The following is a 12,560-nucleotide window of genomic DNA, read 5'->3' as shown; positions in this document are numbered from 1 at the left end:
ATGGACCAGATCTTTTACATTTCCTGCATTTGCATGTGTATACCAGTCATGTGTACATATACTTGACATATAAATTCTTTCTGTTTTTCTCTTGCTCCCTTCCTTTGTCATCACTTTTCCTTTGGAATTCTGGTGATCGGCCTGCCACAGACCGGTTTTATCTCTTGGTTCTGTGCTCTCCATCTTCTATCGGTTCTTTTTGATTTCTCTTTTCTTTACGACACAACTTGACTGAAGCAGTCTCTGTTCTGTTTTGGTTTTCATCCCTTTTGTTTTTTTTTTCCTAATGCTACCGCTTCTGGGTCTTTGTGTCCTTTTTCCTTTTTTTTTTCTTCTTCTTTTTCTGTTGGATTTTTCTGGGTAAAATGGGAGGATTTTTATTTTATTATATTTAGTAGGCTTTCTTTTATTTCTTTTTTGGCTTTCTACAAGCTCCTATACACAGATACACCATTTCTTATGTTGAAATCAAAGTACATTTCCCCCCCCCCCCCCATTGTCAAGATATTGACTGTTGTGTGAATACTAGTCAACTGGTTGGTTGAAAGGAGAGGTGGTGAGGGTTCACAACTAAAAAAAAAAAAAAGGGAAAAAAGTGGACCCCTATCTTGATAGCCATTGTTTTCCCGACCGATCTCCAACGAAATACAACAAGCTTCGATGGCGCAGTGGTAGCGCAGTGGTCTCATAATCATGAGGAGCTTGATTTCCAAGATCTGAGCTTGACATGTTGTCATGATATCCAAAGGTCGTGAGTTCGACCCTCACTCGGAGCATTCCTTTTTCTCTCTTTCTTTTTTTTTTCACCTTTTTACTTTTTTTTTCTTCTAGGCACTAGCAGAACTGACTGGACTTGATTTCTTTTTGTTCAATAGTCGCGAGCAGACAGCCTAAGTCAAAGAAAAAAAAACAATTCGTGGGTAGGTTGATAAGGAATTTCGGCTTATAATTTTGGCTATGCTTCATTGCATATGCACAAATCCAAGAATGCATGCTCTCTGGGTTCACCAAAGCACAAGTACAAACTTTCACAAGTAGCTGGGTATAAGTGTACATTGTATATATGTGTATAGCTTCTCGTACACATGCGTTATTATGCGCATTGCATATGTTCATATGTACGTAGTTGTGTTGGTACACATGCATGCACAAGTCCTTTTTCCTGCTTAATGCCTGGTATGCAGGTACTAGGGATATGGCTTGGGCGCAGATAGGGCTGTTGATCGAGTAACTAGGTACGGACTTGAATGCCATGTAGTTACATGTAATGAATGGATGTAGTCAATGTCTGCACTTCTCAGAGAGAACTTACACCGGAACAACGTTAAAGCCAGAATACGTTCATACTTATTCAAACCAGTTGACAGAAGGATAAGCATAGGTAGTCTATAGCTTCACTCTCTTTCATGTCAGATGTTTTTGATTCTCATGTTCTTATGCATATCACTGTGCATGCTGCATACTTTTGTGCTCGTATGTATCTATACTTTGTGCTTTTATAGTAGAACTATCCTTCTTGCATTACGCAAGCGGCCAACAAGGGTGGAGAAGACAAAGAGAAAGAGTCGAAATATGGCTCACCGTACCAGCAATAGTGTCAAGCCCAGAGGGAATGAATATGCAGTCTAGTTACGTGCGTCCCCTTGAGAAAGGAGACCACTCACTCAAAGGAAGCGAAACACCATTGGCTGGACTATCCTAGGCCTTTTCGTGGCCTTGCTCTCGTCAGAGGCGGTTGCTGGTAGTGTAGGTTGGAAGAGGCTGGACGGATGCATGTTTGCTATATAGTGCGGCCGGTTGTATGCTTGGATAGTATACTACTGGTATAACTAGTCCTTGGCCCAAGTACAAGCGCAAGCTTCGAGGGGAAGCTCCGGGCGCTGGTGGGTCCTTGTCTCGGTCTGAAGCAGACGGCACCGGGTCGATGTCTAACATGCGACGTGCAGCTGGCTATGGCTGCTTAGCGCAGGGGAAGCACAGTGGACCGAGGCCGCTATAATGTTTCTGATGTTAGGGGGGGGGCGATAGTCGGCGGGTGTAAAGCCTGCGGGATGGGCTTGAGAGACAGGAGGCCGAACAGATGCTCCTATTGAATTCCAGGGAACAAGTTGGCAGGAAGGCGATGATGGGACTTGCATTTTTCACTGACATCTTTGGCGCAAGTGGTGCCAGGCGAGACTTCAAAGACAGAGACAGAGACAGAGACAGAGGCACAGGCTTTCAGCTGGCTAGCGTGAGGTCGATCGCGTCGTCCTATGTTTTTTTGTTGCCTTTTTTCCATGTTGGAGTCTTGGTTTAGATCAGGGGTCGTCGATTCAGAGTGGAGCTAGTTTAGTCATCAAGGCTCGAGAAAGCAGTTGCAATAACAACAACAACCACTGGTAGTCATGTACTTAGTCAACTATAACAACAACAAACGGGCCGTGGCAGGAGACAAGATGCGGGTGATACAAAGCAAAAGCCTCTTTTATCATGGGGTTTAATACCTTTCTTTTATTCTTGTTATTCTCTCACAGCGGGACTTCGGATACTAGTGGGTGTCGATGGTGTCGATCTGGAGTAGCCATGGTAGTTTCCCGTCAAGAAGCCAGTGATGGATGGATCCATGCAACCCTGGCGATAAAATTGATAGTAGCTTCCTATATTGGCACAATATGGGGTTACCGCAAGAAGAAGGGAAAGTCGCCCATGGAAGGAAGCTCTGGTCATGATAAAAGCGTGCTTTCCTCTTTTGCAATTGCCGTTGGGGCTCGCAGGTTTCCCCTCACTTGAAGAAGTTTTTGTCGTCAATTTCTATCGTGGTTCTTTTTTTTCTTCTCATCTCTCATCTCATCTCTTCATTGCCTTTTATGTTGCTATCGCTTCGTCTATTCTGCATTAGCGACGTCTGAGAACCAGCCCAGCGTGCAGAACAGAATAAAGAACAGGGACAGGCCAGGCCTGGACAGAAAAAACGGTGGCTGCTACCTGAGCAACCAGCAACCGCAAAACAACACAAACAAGCCGCTGTGAAGAGGAACAAAAAAAACTATTGGCCAGTCTTTGCGGGTGCGCTCATTTTCTTTTCCTTTGCACCTTCAGCATCTTCAGCGGCTGTTTCCCTCGCTGTCTTGCTTGCTTGAAGCATTGCGAGTCCGCAGTACTAAACTTTGCTCCTCTCATTTCCTGCCCGGCCCGACCACGACTGTCTCGGTCTTGCACGTCAATATTGATTGGCACGATACATACACACGTGCACATCATTCTCCGGTTTTTCACTCCCACCACGCGTTTCTCGACAATTCCACAGCTCCAACAGCCTGCATCTGCATCTGCGCCTGCACCTGCATTCCACTCACCAAAAAGAGAATCACGGCACACCTCCCAGCCTTTCCCACAAACGAATCGAATCGAAACATACAGCAACAAACACTGGAACATATCCATTTATTTTTTCGCCAGCTGAAATTGCCACCCACTCGTATAAAAGAGACGTCATGGCCGGCCTGACGCGCGCCTCAAGCAGTCGCTTCCTTGAAGGCTCCATGAACGATAGGGTTTCTGCTGTGCCGCCGGTGGAGTTTATAGGCCAAAAGCATTCCACTTCGTCTTCTTTTGCCTCGCAGACTGACCACGACAACGATTTCGACGATATCGCCGCCGAATTCTTGTCTTGCTCAAGCCCCCGCACAAGCTCGAACTCAACCCTGGATGCTGAGATGTCCAACATCGGCCCATCAAATACCAAGCGAACCTCGAGCAACATGAGCAACAAAACCAAGTCTGAGAAGCGGTCAAGCTTCCTCCCTGCTTTGTGGACAGGCTTCCGGGAGAAGCTGAGCTTTCGGAAGGGCGAAACAAAACGGCGTCCACACTCCATGCACGCCGGTGTACTTCTTGACTCCCGGCGAACCGGCGTTTCCCATTTCACCACACCTCCTTCTGATGGCTCGTCTTCCCGAGACCCCTCAATTCAACAGGGCTCTAGCTTTAAACCTCCTCTGGGGATGGGTATGGCCAGTAACGGCGACCGTCCATCCCGCGAAGAGGTCATGGCTAACTACAAGTCGTTGATGGCCCAGGGATTTTTTGGTAATCATGCCATCCAGTCTACTCGCCAGCCACCACCGAAACCATTGCCCACATCTCAGTCAATGGGAAACTTTGCTTCCCCCTTTAATACTGCATTGGCTCCCGGCACAGCAGACGGTCTTCGTTCTAACCCCGTTCCGCCTACTCCTACGTCTATGGAGCAAGATGATGAGCCTATGCAATCAATGGACTGGAGCTCGCAGGCTCACCCTCCTGCCCGTCCCCCATCCCCTACAGCCCGTCCCATATCTTCACCAATGGATCGCGATGTCGGCATCATGTCTGGCTGGCTGGGTGGCGTTGGACAGAGAAGGGGAATGAAGCGCAGTGGCGCTGACGCCCTCGGCACTGACGTGCCTTCCCATAAAAAGCTCCGCAAGTCGGCTTCCCGCATGGGAGATTTGAGCAATCTGGGTAGATTGCGTAAGCGCGGAGGGGAATTCACTGGGTTTTTATCAGGTCGGTCCTTGAGCTCGAGCTCATCCTCTTCGGGAACTTCCAATAAACCCTCCGGTTCTACTTCCTCGCCCTTCACAAAAGATCTGCCCATGTCACCACACTCACCCCTTCACCCAAATCCATTCTCTCAACACCCCGTCAACATCATGCCAGACCCTTCACCAGCGCCCACATCTACACCTGCCCCACCACGTCGTCTAAAGAAGCGGCCTACGATGGCTGACATCTCTGCCCCTCTTACTGCACCTGTGCACATGGCCCCCGGCGTCTTTGAGGGTATGCAGAATGGCTTTGATGTCGACTTGCTTGTCAGCGAGGAACTACCTGTCAAGGCTGTGTCGCTCTGGGAAGCCCAGCAAGAGCGGCTCCTGGCTCGGCGTCGCTCAGCCATGGGCGAGCTAGCATTGCACGACGCCCGTATCAACCAGCGCCCCGCACGGTCACCGCTCCAGCCAGACATGGCCATGGATACCGACGAACATTGCAGCGCATCAAGCGTCGTTGGTGGTCATTCCCGCTACCATGAGAAAGATTACCAGGAGTACCAGCAGCGTGGCGGTATGCAGTTTATCTGATTCCTTTATCCCAAAGTTTGTTGGTGCGTTTTATTCATCGGGATGGCCGGACTTCTTTCATGTATTATCTTTCTCCTTTTAAGCACCCAGTTATGGAACCCATGATAATGACGATGTTTTTGATGATTTGGGGGTATGTATTTCTGCTTCGATGTACCATGCGCACTACATTCTGCGACCTTGTCTTTTTTGATTGGCTACAGCTCACGGTTGGGAATACCGGCGTTTCTTTTCTTTCTTGCGGCCATAAATGGTTTAGCTTCTTGGTTTCTTGGTTGCGTTGCTTTTGGCGGATTCTTTGTGTTGACTAGTTCTTACTTGGCTTCAAAGTGCACAGGCTGTGTTTTTCCTTTTTTTTTTTTTTTTTTTTTTTTTTTTTGACAAATAACAAATGTATTTCTTGACTGGAATACAAAGATAGACCAACGCTACGCACGCAGTCTTCAAAAGGTGATTAGAAACATGTATGATATCGGACGAATGCTATCCATCGTGTGAAACAAAGGGAAGAGCGGTATCGATTGAGTCCAAATAAATGGTGGTATAAAAACAGCTAAAAACAAGTTGGAAATGCACGTAGTTAATTATTATGGTCAAGACAGCAGATGAATGTGGCCCAAAGAGGTCATGGTAGAAAGAAGAAGAATTTGGTATATCTATAGCGTAGCGAGGAGCATATAAAAGAGTAGATGATCATGGAGCAAGTACCACGCTAAACAAAAAAAAAAGAAAGAAAGGAAGGAACAGTATAAAGAAAAGCCAGCCGACTTCTTCGTCGAAGAAAGAGAGAAAAAAGTCATGGCGCGTCGTTGCAAGATAGAGAGAGAGAGAGAGTGAGGCAGAGAAGAAGAAGTATATGGTGGAAAAGAATATAAAGAGAGAAAAAAAGCAATGAGATCGGGGAGGGGAATATGAAAGCCGAAAGAAGAAAACGGGACTGGCATACAGGAGTATCACAACAAGAAAAATAAAGAAAAAGATATATGAAAACAAAGCCCAAAGAGAACGGAGGAAAAATCATCCAAGAAAAAAAGAAAAACAGGCGTCGGTCGAAATGGATATAAACGGAACTGGTAGCACGCCGCCATTATTCCATGTGAGCAGCACGGCTGCGAATCTCGTCGTCGCCCAACGCACACACCCAGAGGCACCGCTCGGTGATGCCTTCAATAGTCTGGAAGTCGTACAGCGTGCTCGCCTCAAACAGGCGCAGGAGCGTCTTGACGACGGCAGCCGTGCGGCGGTATCGCTCAAAGTTGACGAGGGGCATGGCCGTGCGCGACGCGGCGGGGACGTGCGCGGGGCGTTGTGAGTTATAGGTGAGATCATGCATGTAGATGCCGACAAAGGGGATGCAGCCCTTGTCTGAGCCTGTTTCCATCTCGGAGCGGATGTTGTAGAAGTTGCGGGTCGGCGTCATCAGGGTTTCGAGGCTTTGTACGACGCGGACCTCGGCGGCTGGGACAAGGGACCACGTCTTGGTGAGGCGGGTGACCTCGGGAGACGTGAGGGCCATGGTGATTTGTGCCAGGGAAGCAAAGTTGCGGTACCGGCGGCAGTGTTGCGCAATGTGGATGAGCTTGATGATGCAGCGAGCGCGTTCGTTGATGTTCTGAGTCAAGACGATTTCCGAGACAGCCCACTTGACCATGATGTTGAAGCGTGCGACAACCACGTCAATACCATGAGAGTTTGAGTTCTGTAGAAAGTCGAGCCACGACCTCCACAAGCCAATGGCCGAGGTTTTCCATCCCATCTCGACCAACTCCCTCCAGTCGATTTCAACAAGGGCTTCCTTTTCAATAAGTGTAAACTGCTGAGCAAGGACATTCGAGTCAAAGGCCAGAATGAAAGGAAGATGAGAGGCTGCTCGCTGATCATCCGTCATGGTGCTTTGCTTGGTCTGGGTAGCAGCTGCAGTCTCTGGGGCTTCTTGGGAAGCGTGGGGTGAGTCGTAATTGGCCTCATGACTGTGTGTAGTCGTGGGAGTGGCTTCGGGGGTCGGCGGAAGGGGTTTGTGCATCGTCAGAGGGGACTGATGCATTTCCATGATATTGGGGCCGATATTGACATGTGCCAATGGAGCCTGAGGCTTGGGGCTGTCCTTACAAGACCCGGGAATATTGATAGTTTGCTTCAGAGTCATGGGAGGGGAAGGAGGGACAACATGCGACAATGAATTTTCAGTCTCAGCAAGACCAGCTGAGCCATGGCTATCTGTGGGGCCCAGGTAGCTCGGTGTCGAGGGGGCATCAGCCAAATCAAGACTGTTTCTAGTGACGTACTCGCTGTAGCTGTTGCTATCCAAAAATGAGCCAGAAATGCGAATCTTGGGGTTGGAAATGCCGTCCTCATAGGTCATCTTGTCTGTCTGTACAGGCGCGCCAGTGACCAAGGGATGGCTTGATATAGATGCCAAGTCTTGGGAGCCTTCAGTACTTCCATCGTCATCTGTAATGTAGGTTGATTGGTTCATCGAGTCCCGATACATGCTCAGAGAGCTCTTATCATTGGCATCTCCTACAGGTTCGTATTCTTCTGGGCAGGAAGACTGGCTAAATGATTCTTTGTCATCAATGCCTGAATCATGGGCTTTGTCAGCTTCATAGAGGGGCATTGGGCCAGCGGGCAAAAAGCTGTTGTGCACAGGAGGCACAGGGACATGCACGGCTTCTAATGATATATCTGCCATGTTCATGATGGGAGAGACAACCGATCCTTCACCCGTGAAACTAGTTTGTCGATTTTTGCGCCTTTCAGTGTCGATAACAGTCCGGTTTCCAATAACTAACTGGCTCAAAGACACCCGCTGTTTACGGAGGCGAGGAGGTGCTGGCGTCAACTCAGTGAAGGTAGCAGGTTTCTCGTAGCGTCCTTCCAGCTTCATGAGGGCAATTTCAACACCACCGTCAACATCATCAGGAATCGCAGCTAGCTTGCGTAGCTCAGCCTCGAAAGAGGACCGCATGGGGCGATGCATCGACGAGTGTGTACTGAACAGAGACAGCTTCTTGGTGGCAAGTGTGGATGGAGAGGCTGGTGAGCTCAGAGGAATCGTGTGGGGAGGAGGCTCTGATGTGCTGGGTGAGACTGCTTCGTGATGAGAATCTTGGTACACCGGGGCCTCATTGTAACTAATTCTGTAAGAACTCCGCACTGAATCGGTAAAGGTATCAATTGTTGTCATTGAACGAGATCGAAACATGGACAGATGCTGGTCCAAATCGTTGACTGTGCTGACTTCTCGGAGGTTTCCAGCAGGGCGACGACGAAGCATGCGTGCAGGCTGGGCTTTATCACTCACTTCATGAGAAGCAGAAGACCCGAACGATGACGCACTAATACTACGTCTATGGCCGGTATGGTGGGAACCGTGAAAGGAAGTGCGTTGCTGCTCGACTCCCGACATGGTTGAGTTGTGATGAGATTGGGTAACTGTGGAAGCTACAATAGAATCGTCTGCCTGCGACTCGAGACAAGAAGGAGACGACTCTTGTTGGGCCACAGGCCCGCTACTATTCACCCGAAATTCTGTCTGTACATTGCTTGATAGTGGAGAGCCAGCGTTTCCTGCCTGCATCGCAAGAGCAATGGCACGGGGGAAAGTGGCAGTTTGGGGGCTTCGGAATGCCTGGTTAGGGGAAAGACAACCGCCTTCCAGAAAACTTTGGAGGTCAGGTACGAAGGGAGGAAGGGTGATGTTGACGTCAGCAGGACGAACGAAGAAACTGTGATTCGCCAAGTGTGAAGTATGTCGTAGCGTCTCACGTACAGGGTCGGGCGGTGTGGAAGGTGGTGTCAGATCCCCAGTATGGGCGAAAGGTTCGGCAAAGGTCTCCGGAGCATAACTGAGTCCCACGATATTGGGTAGAGTTGACAAGTCAAACGGCTCGTGTCTAGTATCGTTGATAATCATGATAGACTTGCTACCAGCTGTAATAGCGCCGTCACTCAAAACTCGCTTGTGGGTATTGTGTCGATGGCTAGCACTACTACGCATACTGGTCTCGTCAAAAGAGCCATCGAGATGGGCAGAATCAAAGGTAGGAACCCGAGGCTGTGTGCCAGCTTCCCCCGGACGCGTGACCGAGTCTTGGAAGGAGAGTCTGTTCTCAAATCCATTTCCTGTCTGTCCATCGTGGACAATTGCTTTGAAGGCATCTGCAATAGAAGCACCAAGCAGATCAACGCGGACAGTGGGTTGATTATCAAACTTTTTGGACCTAACCAGAGGCACAACGCCACTGGAAGGCGTCGGGTTAGAAAGCAGCCGAGATAAACGCAACTCTTGGTGGACGAGGCGTATGCCTGTGATAGGACAGCGTGTCGTACTGAGTGCTCTCTTGACAGTGTCGAAAAGTTTCTTGACAGCAGGGCCAGACCCATATTGCCGATGGACAGGGACCTGGTCGGATTCATTGTCCATGGTCGACCAACGCATGTTCTCAGAAACGTCGAGGGAATGTCCAGCCTCTACCAGTGCCTGTGAAGGAGGGAATAAGTCTCCGCGCATTAGGCTTCCCGTAAATGGTGCGTTTTCTGAGTTCTCTGCCGGTTGGTTTACAGACTCTACGCGATCCCGCAACGAATCAGACATGCTGCCATTGCGTTTGTGAGGTCTAACTCGTTTTCCAACAATGCCTTTAGGAGCTGTGGCTACTCCACCGGAGGTATTGAGGTTCTGCGCTGTGACAAGGCGAGTTGAATGGGATTTGCTGGTGCCAGTCAGACCAAACTTTTGCAGGTTCTTGGAGGTGGGGAATGTGCAAGATGCAACATCAATACTAGACACGCTCAGTGGGTTGAGACCGTGGCGAGGGCCACTTTCCTCACTGGCTGATTGTTTCCGTGTACTCTTCGATGCCTCTGGGGCAAGAGAAAAGTCAACACGAGGCGACGGGTCTTGGATCACGGCCGCGATACTTGGGTTGTTCTCGAGTTCGCCACGCGTGCTATCAATAGAGGGTCTGGTACTAGATTTCCTCTCCCAGTAGGCAGGGTTTATGTTGGCATCTCTATGACCAGCAATGCCACCAGGGGTAATATCGGGGTCAGACGATGTTAGAACGGAAAGACCGTCAGTATCCCAGAACTGGGCACACACTCTTCTCCAGCACTTTTTGAGTTCCCCAACAATCTTCTGATGAGGGCTGACTTCCTCTCCAATCTTGGCCAGATTACTGTTCAGCTCATTTACAAGATTGCAAAAAGAAACACGCAGTTCCAAGTTTGGCATGAAGTCATCCACAAAGTAATTGAGAATCCAATGCCTAAGAGCAACAAAGGTTCGTACGCGTACAACCATGCCAATTTCGTCGTTGCGGTCAGCGGCCCAGTGAAACCTTGAGATGAGCATTCGAATAAGGTCTAGAGGCTCAAGAAAGGCACGGAAGGTGAGAAAAAAGTCGGATAACATTTCGTAGTCGAGGATAGAAGGAGATGTGATTTCTGCAATGAGTCTGGCTGGTGTTGCAGCCATTACAGCCCCTGCAGGGGAATATCGCACTAGGTCGCCGTCGTCGCACATGGGCTTAAAGGTGAGAAAATCAAACATTGATGGGCCGATTTCCTGGTGTGTTGGGATATATGTTGCCCTCGCAGCAGTAGCTGCAATCAGGGATTCCTGGTCAATGCTTCCTCGGGACATGGGCGTTGTTGGTTCTGATCGTGAAATGTTTGCGGGGGTGACGGTCAACATTGGAATGGTAGGCATCGATGGTAGGAACCTCCGCGGGGTTTGAACCATCATCCATGTAGGTTCGCGAGATGCGCCATGTATAGAAGGAGAAACAATGGATTGGCTGATGTGACTCGAACGGGGTAGAGGCGTAGGAATCGCGGAGAGGGTTTGAGCAATGCTGGAGTGAAGGTCTTCGGTAGCTGTGTAGTTGGATACTCGCAGAACGGGAGTTCCACGAACGGTAAATCTCGGGCGGCCGATACGTGGTGATGGAATCGAAACATCGATAAAAGGAGAGACCTCTTGTTCCTCGGCGGTTCGTGGCCGAGCATGTTCACAGTCATGGTCATGTCCAAAGCCATGATTCTGGGAAATGACAATCTTCAGGCCGGCAGAGCTTCCCTCGTCCGTGGCCATGGTTACGGATGTTGTGATGGGAACATTGTGTCGAGTAGCGTCAGACACTGCTCGTCGCCGGCCTTGTATCGTTGCTGTGGATGTTTGGCTGATCTGAGTTACATTCGGGGTCGAGTGTGTGGGCGCGCGAATCGGCACAACGGTGGTGGGTGAAGGCGGCTCCCATTGACTGAGATGCAGATCACCGCTCGCTTGTTCCGATGTGGGGATTTGCAGTTGGTTGTGCTGCGCCGTGGGGTCGAGGGTTTCGGCCGCATGCTCACTTTTAGGTGGCTTTGTATCTGCGACAGCGGCATCGGGTCCTGCAGTAGTGGGTGGGGTTGCAGGGAAAGCATTTGGCTGGGTGAAGTAGCGCTGATTTGCTGGTCTCACAACTGGTCTGTGTTGCCATGGCACTTGATGTTAGTGACGCTTCGTGGTGCACGGTATGCAAGGCAATGTGGGGGATATGCACCTGAGGTATATCTTGCCGTTGTTCCCGACATTGGACACAGAGAGGCCCCGATGACGTTGCGAAGAATCACCGGCACTCTCTACAGCCAAACGGTCGACATCCGAATTCTTTCGTATCCGCGTGTGGATGTTGTGCTCTTGGTGTTTTCGCTCCGTCTTTGGCACAAGGGGCTTCAGTGGCGCCGACGAGGCCACCTTGAGTTTCGTGGGCGGTTTTAAAGGCACCAGGCGCTTGGAGGGAGTCGTCGATTTTGGTGTGACACGCCTTAGCCGGCTATGTGAAGAATCGACAGAATGCGGTGACAGGTTTTCGGGTTGAGGCTGTAGATGTATTTTTGTTTTGATTGTGCGGGTGTAGGTAGGCTCTGCCTTGGGAGCCCTGTTGCCTGGAGAATCGTCCATGGTCAAAGACATTCAGAAAGCCGTATTTCGAGCCGTATCGCGTGCTGGCGTAGATGTCGGTCGGCGTAACTAATGATGATTCTAATTTGTATTTTCTGTGGTTGGCCGATTCTGAGCGTATTTTCGCAGCCGGTATCTCCTATTATTTCTTCCTTTGGCGGCAGGATCAGAGAGCACAACGAGCGCTGTTGTGCATAGATTCTGCAGATGCAACATCAAGTTTTAGAGGTTAGCTTTGAGCTTAATTGGCGGGCGATTTCTTGATGCGTGTGGGATGTGGTGAGCAGCAAAAGGGAGGCTCGCTCAATGTTCAATGTTACTCGGGGCGCACAATCAATCACACACGTGACAGCGAACCAACTCAAGCCGCTCTCACGAACGCATCACGGATGCAGATTTTGGCGTTGAACAGTGCGATGTGGTCTGTGGGGCGGGAGGAGAAGAATAAAGGAGCGGCTCTGCGCCTCGTGACGACGACGATTATGAATAGGAAGACCAAAAGC

The 12,560-nt window shown here is 49.7% G+C and overlaps 2 protein-coding genes across 2 annotated transcripts; one reads left to right on the top strand and one right to left on the bottom strand.

Annotated features, from left to right (window-relative positions):
• Window positions 1-3,476: 3,476 nt before the first annotated feature.
• On the top strand, window positions 3,477-5,105 carry BROUX77_001131 (uncharacterized protein; the record flags this gene model as incomplete). Its single annotated transcript, XM_073745527.1, has 1 exon — window positions 3,477-5,105. The coding sequence occupies one exon, from the start codon at window positions 3,477-3,479 to the stop codon at window positions 5,103-5,105; it is 1,629 nt and encodes a 542-aa protein (XP_073609366.1).
• A 1,087-nt stretch (window positions 5,106-6,192) lies between these two features.
• On the bottom strand, window positions 6,193-12,057 carry BROUX77_001130 (uncharacterized protein; the record flags this gene model as incomplete). The annotated part of the gene is made up of 2 exons (XM_073745526.1): window positions 6,193-11,581; window positions 11,657-12,057. The coding sequence occupies 2 exons, from the start codon at window positions 12,055-12,057 to the stop codon at window positions 6,193-6,195; spliced, it is 5,790 nt and encodes a 1,929-aa protein (XP_073609365.1).
• Window positions 12,058-12,560: the final 503 nt, after the last annotated feature.

The sequence above is a fragment of the Berkeleyomyces rouxiae genome (genome assembly GCF_048999995.1).
Source record: "Berkeleyomyces rouxiae strain 22BRR77 chromosome Unknown BrBRR77_ptg000001l, whole genome shotgun sequence".
NCBI lineage: Eukaryota > Fungi > Ascomycota > Sordariomycetes > Microascales > Ceratocystidaceae > Berkeleyomyces > Berkeleyomyces rouxiae.
Note: the sequence above shows the minus strand (reverse complement) of the source record. Positions and strands in the feature narration are given on the sequence as shown.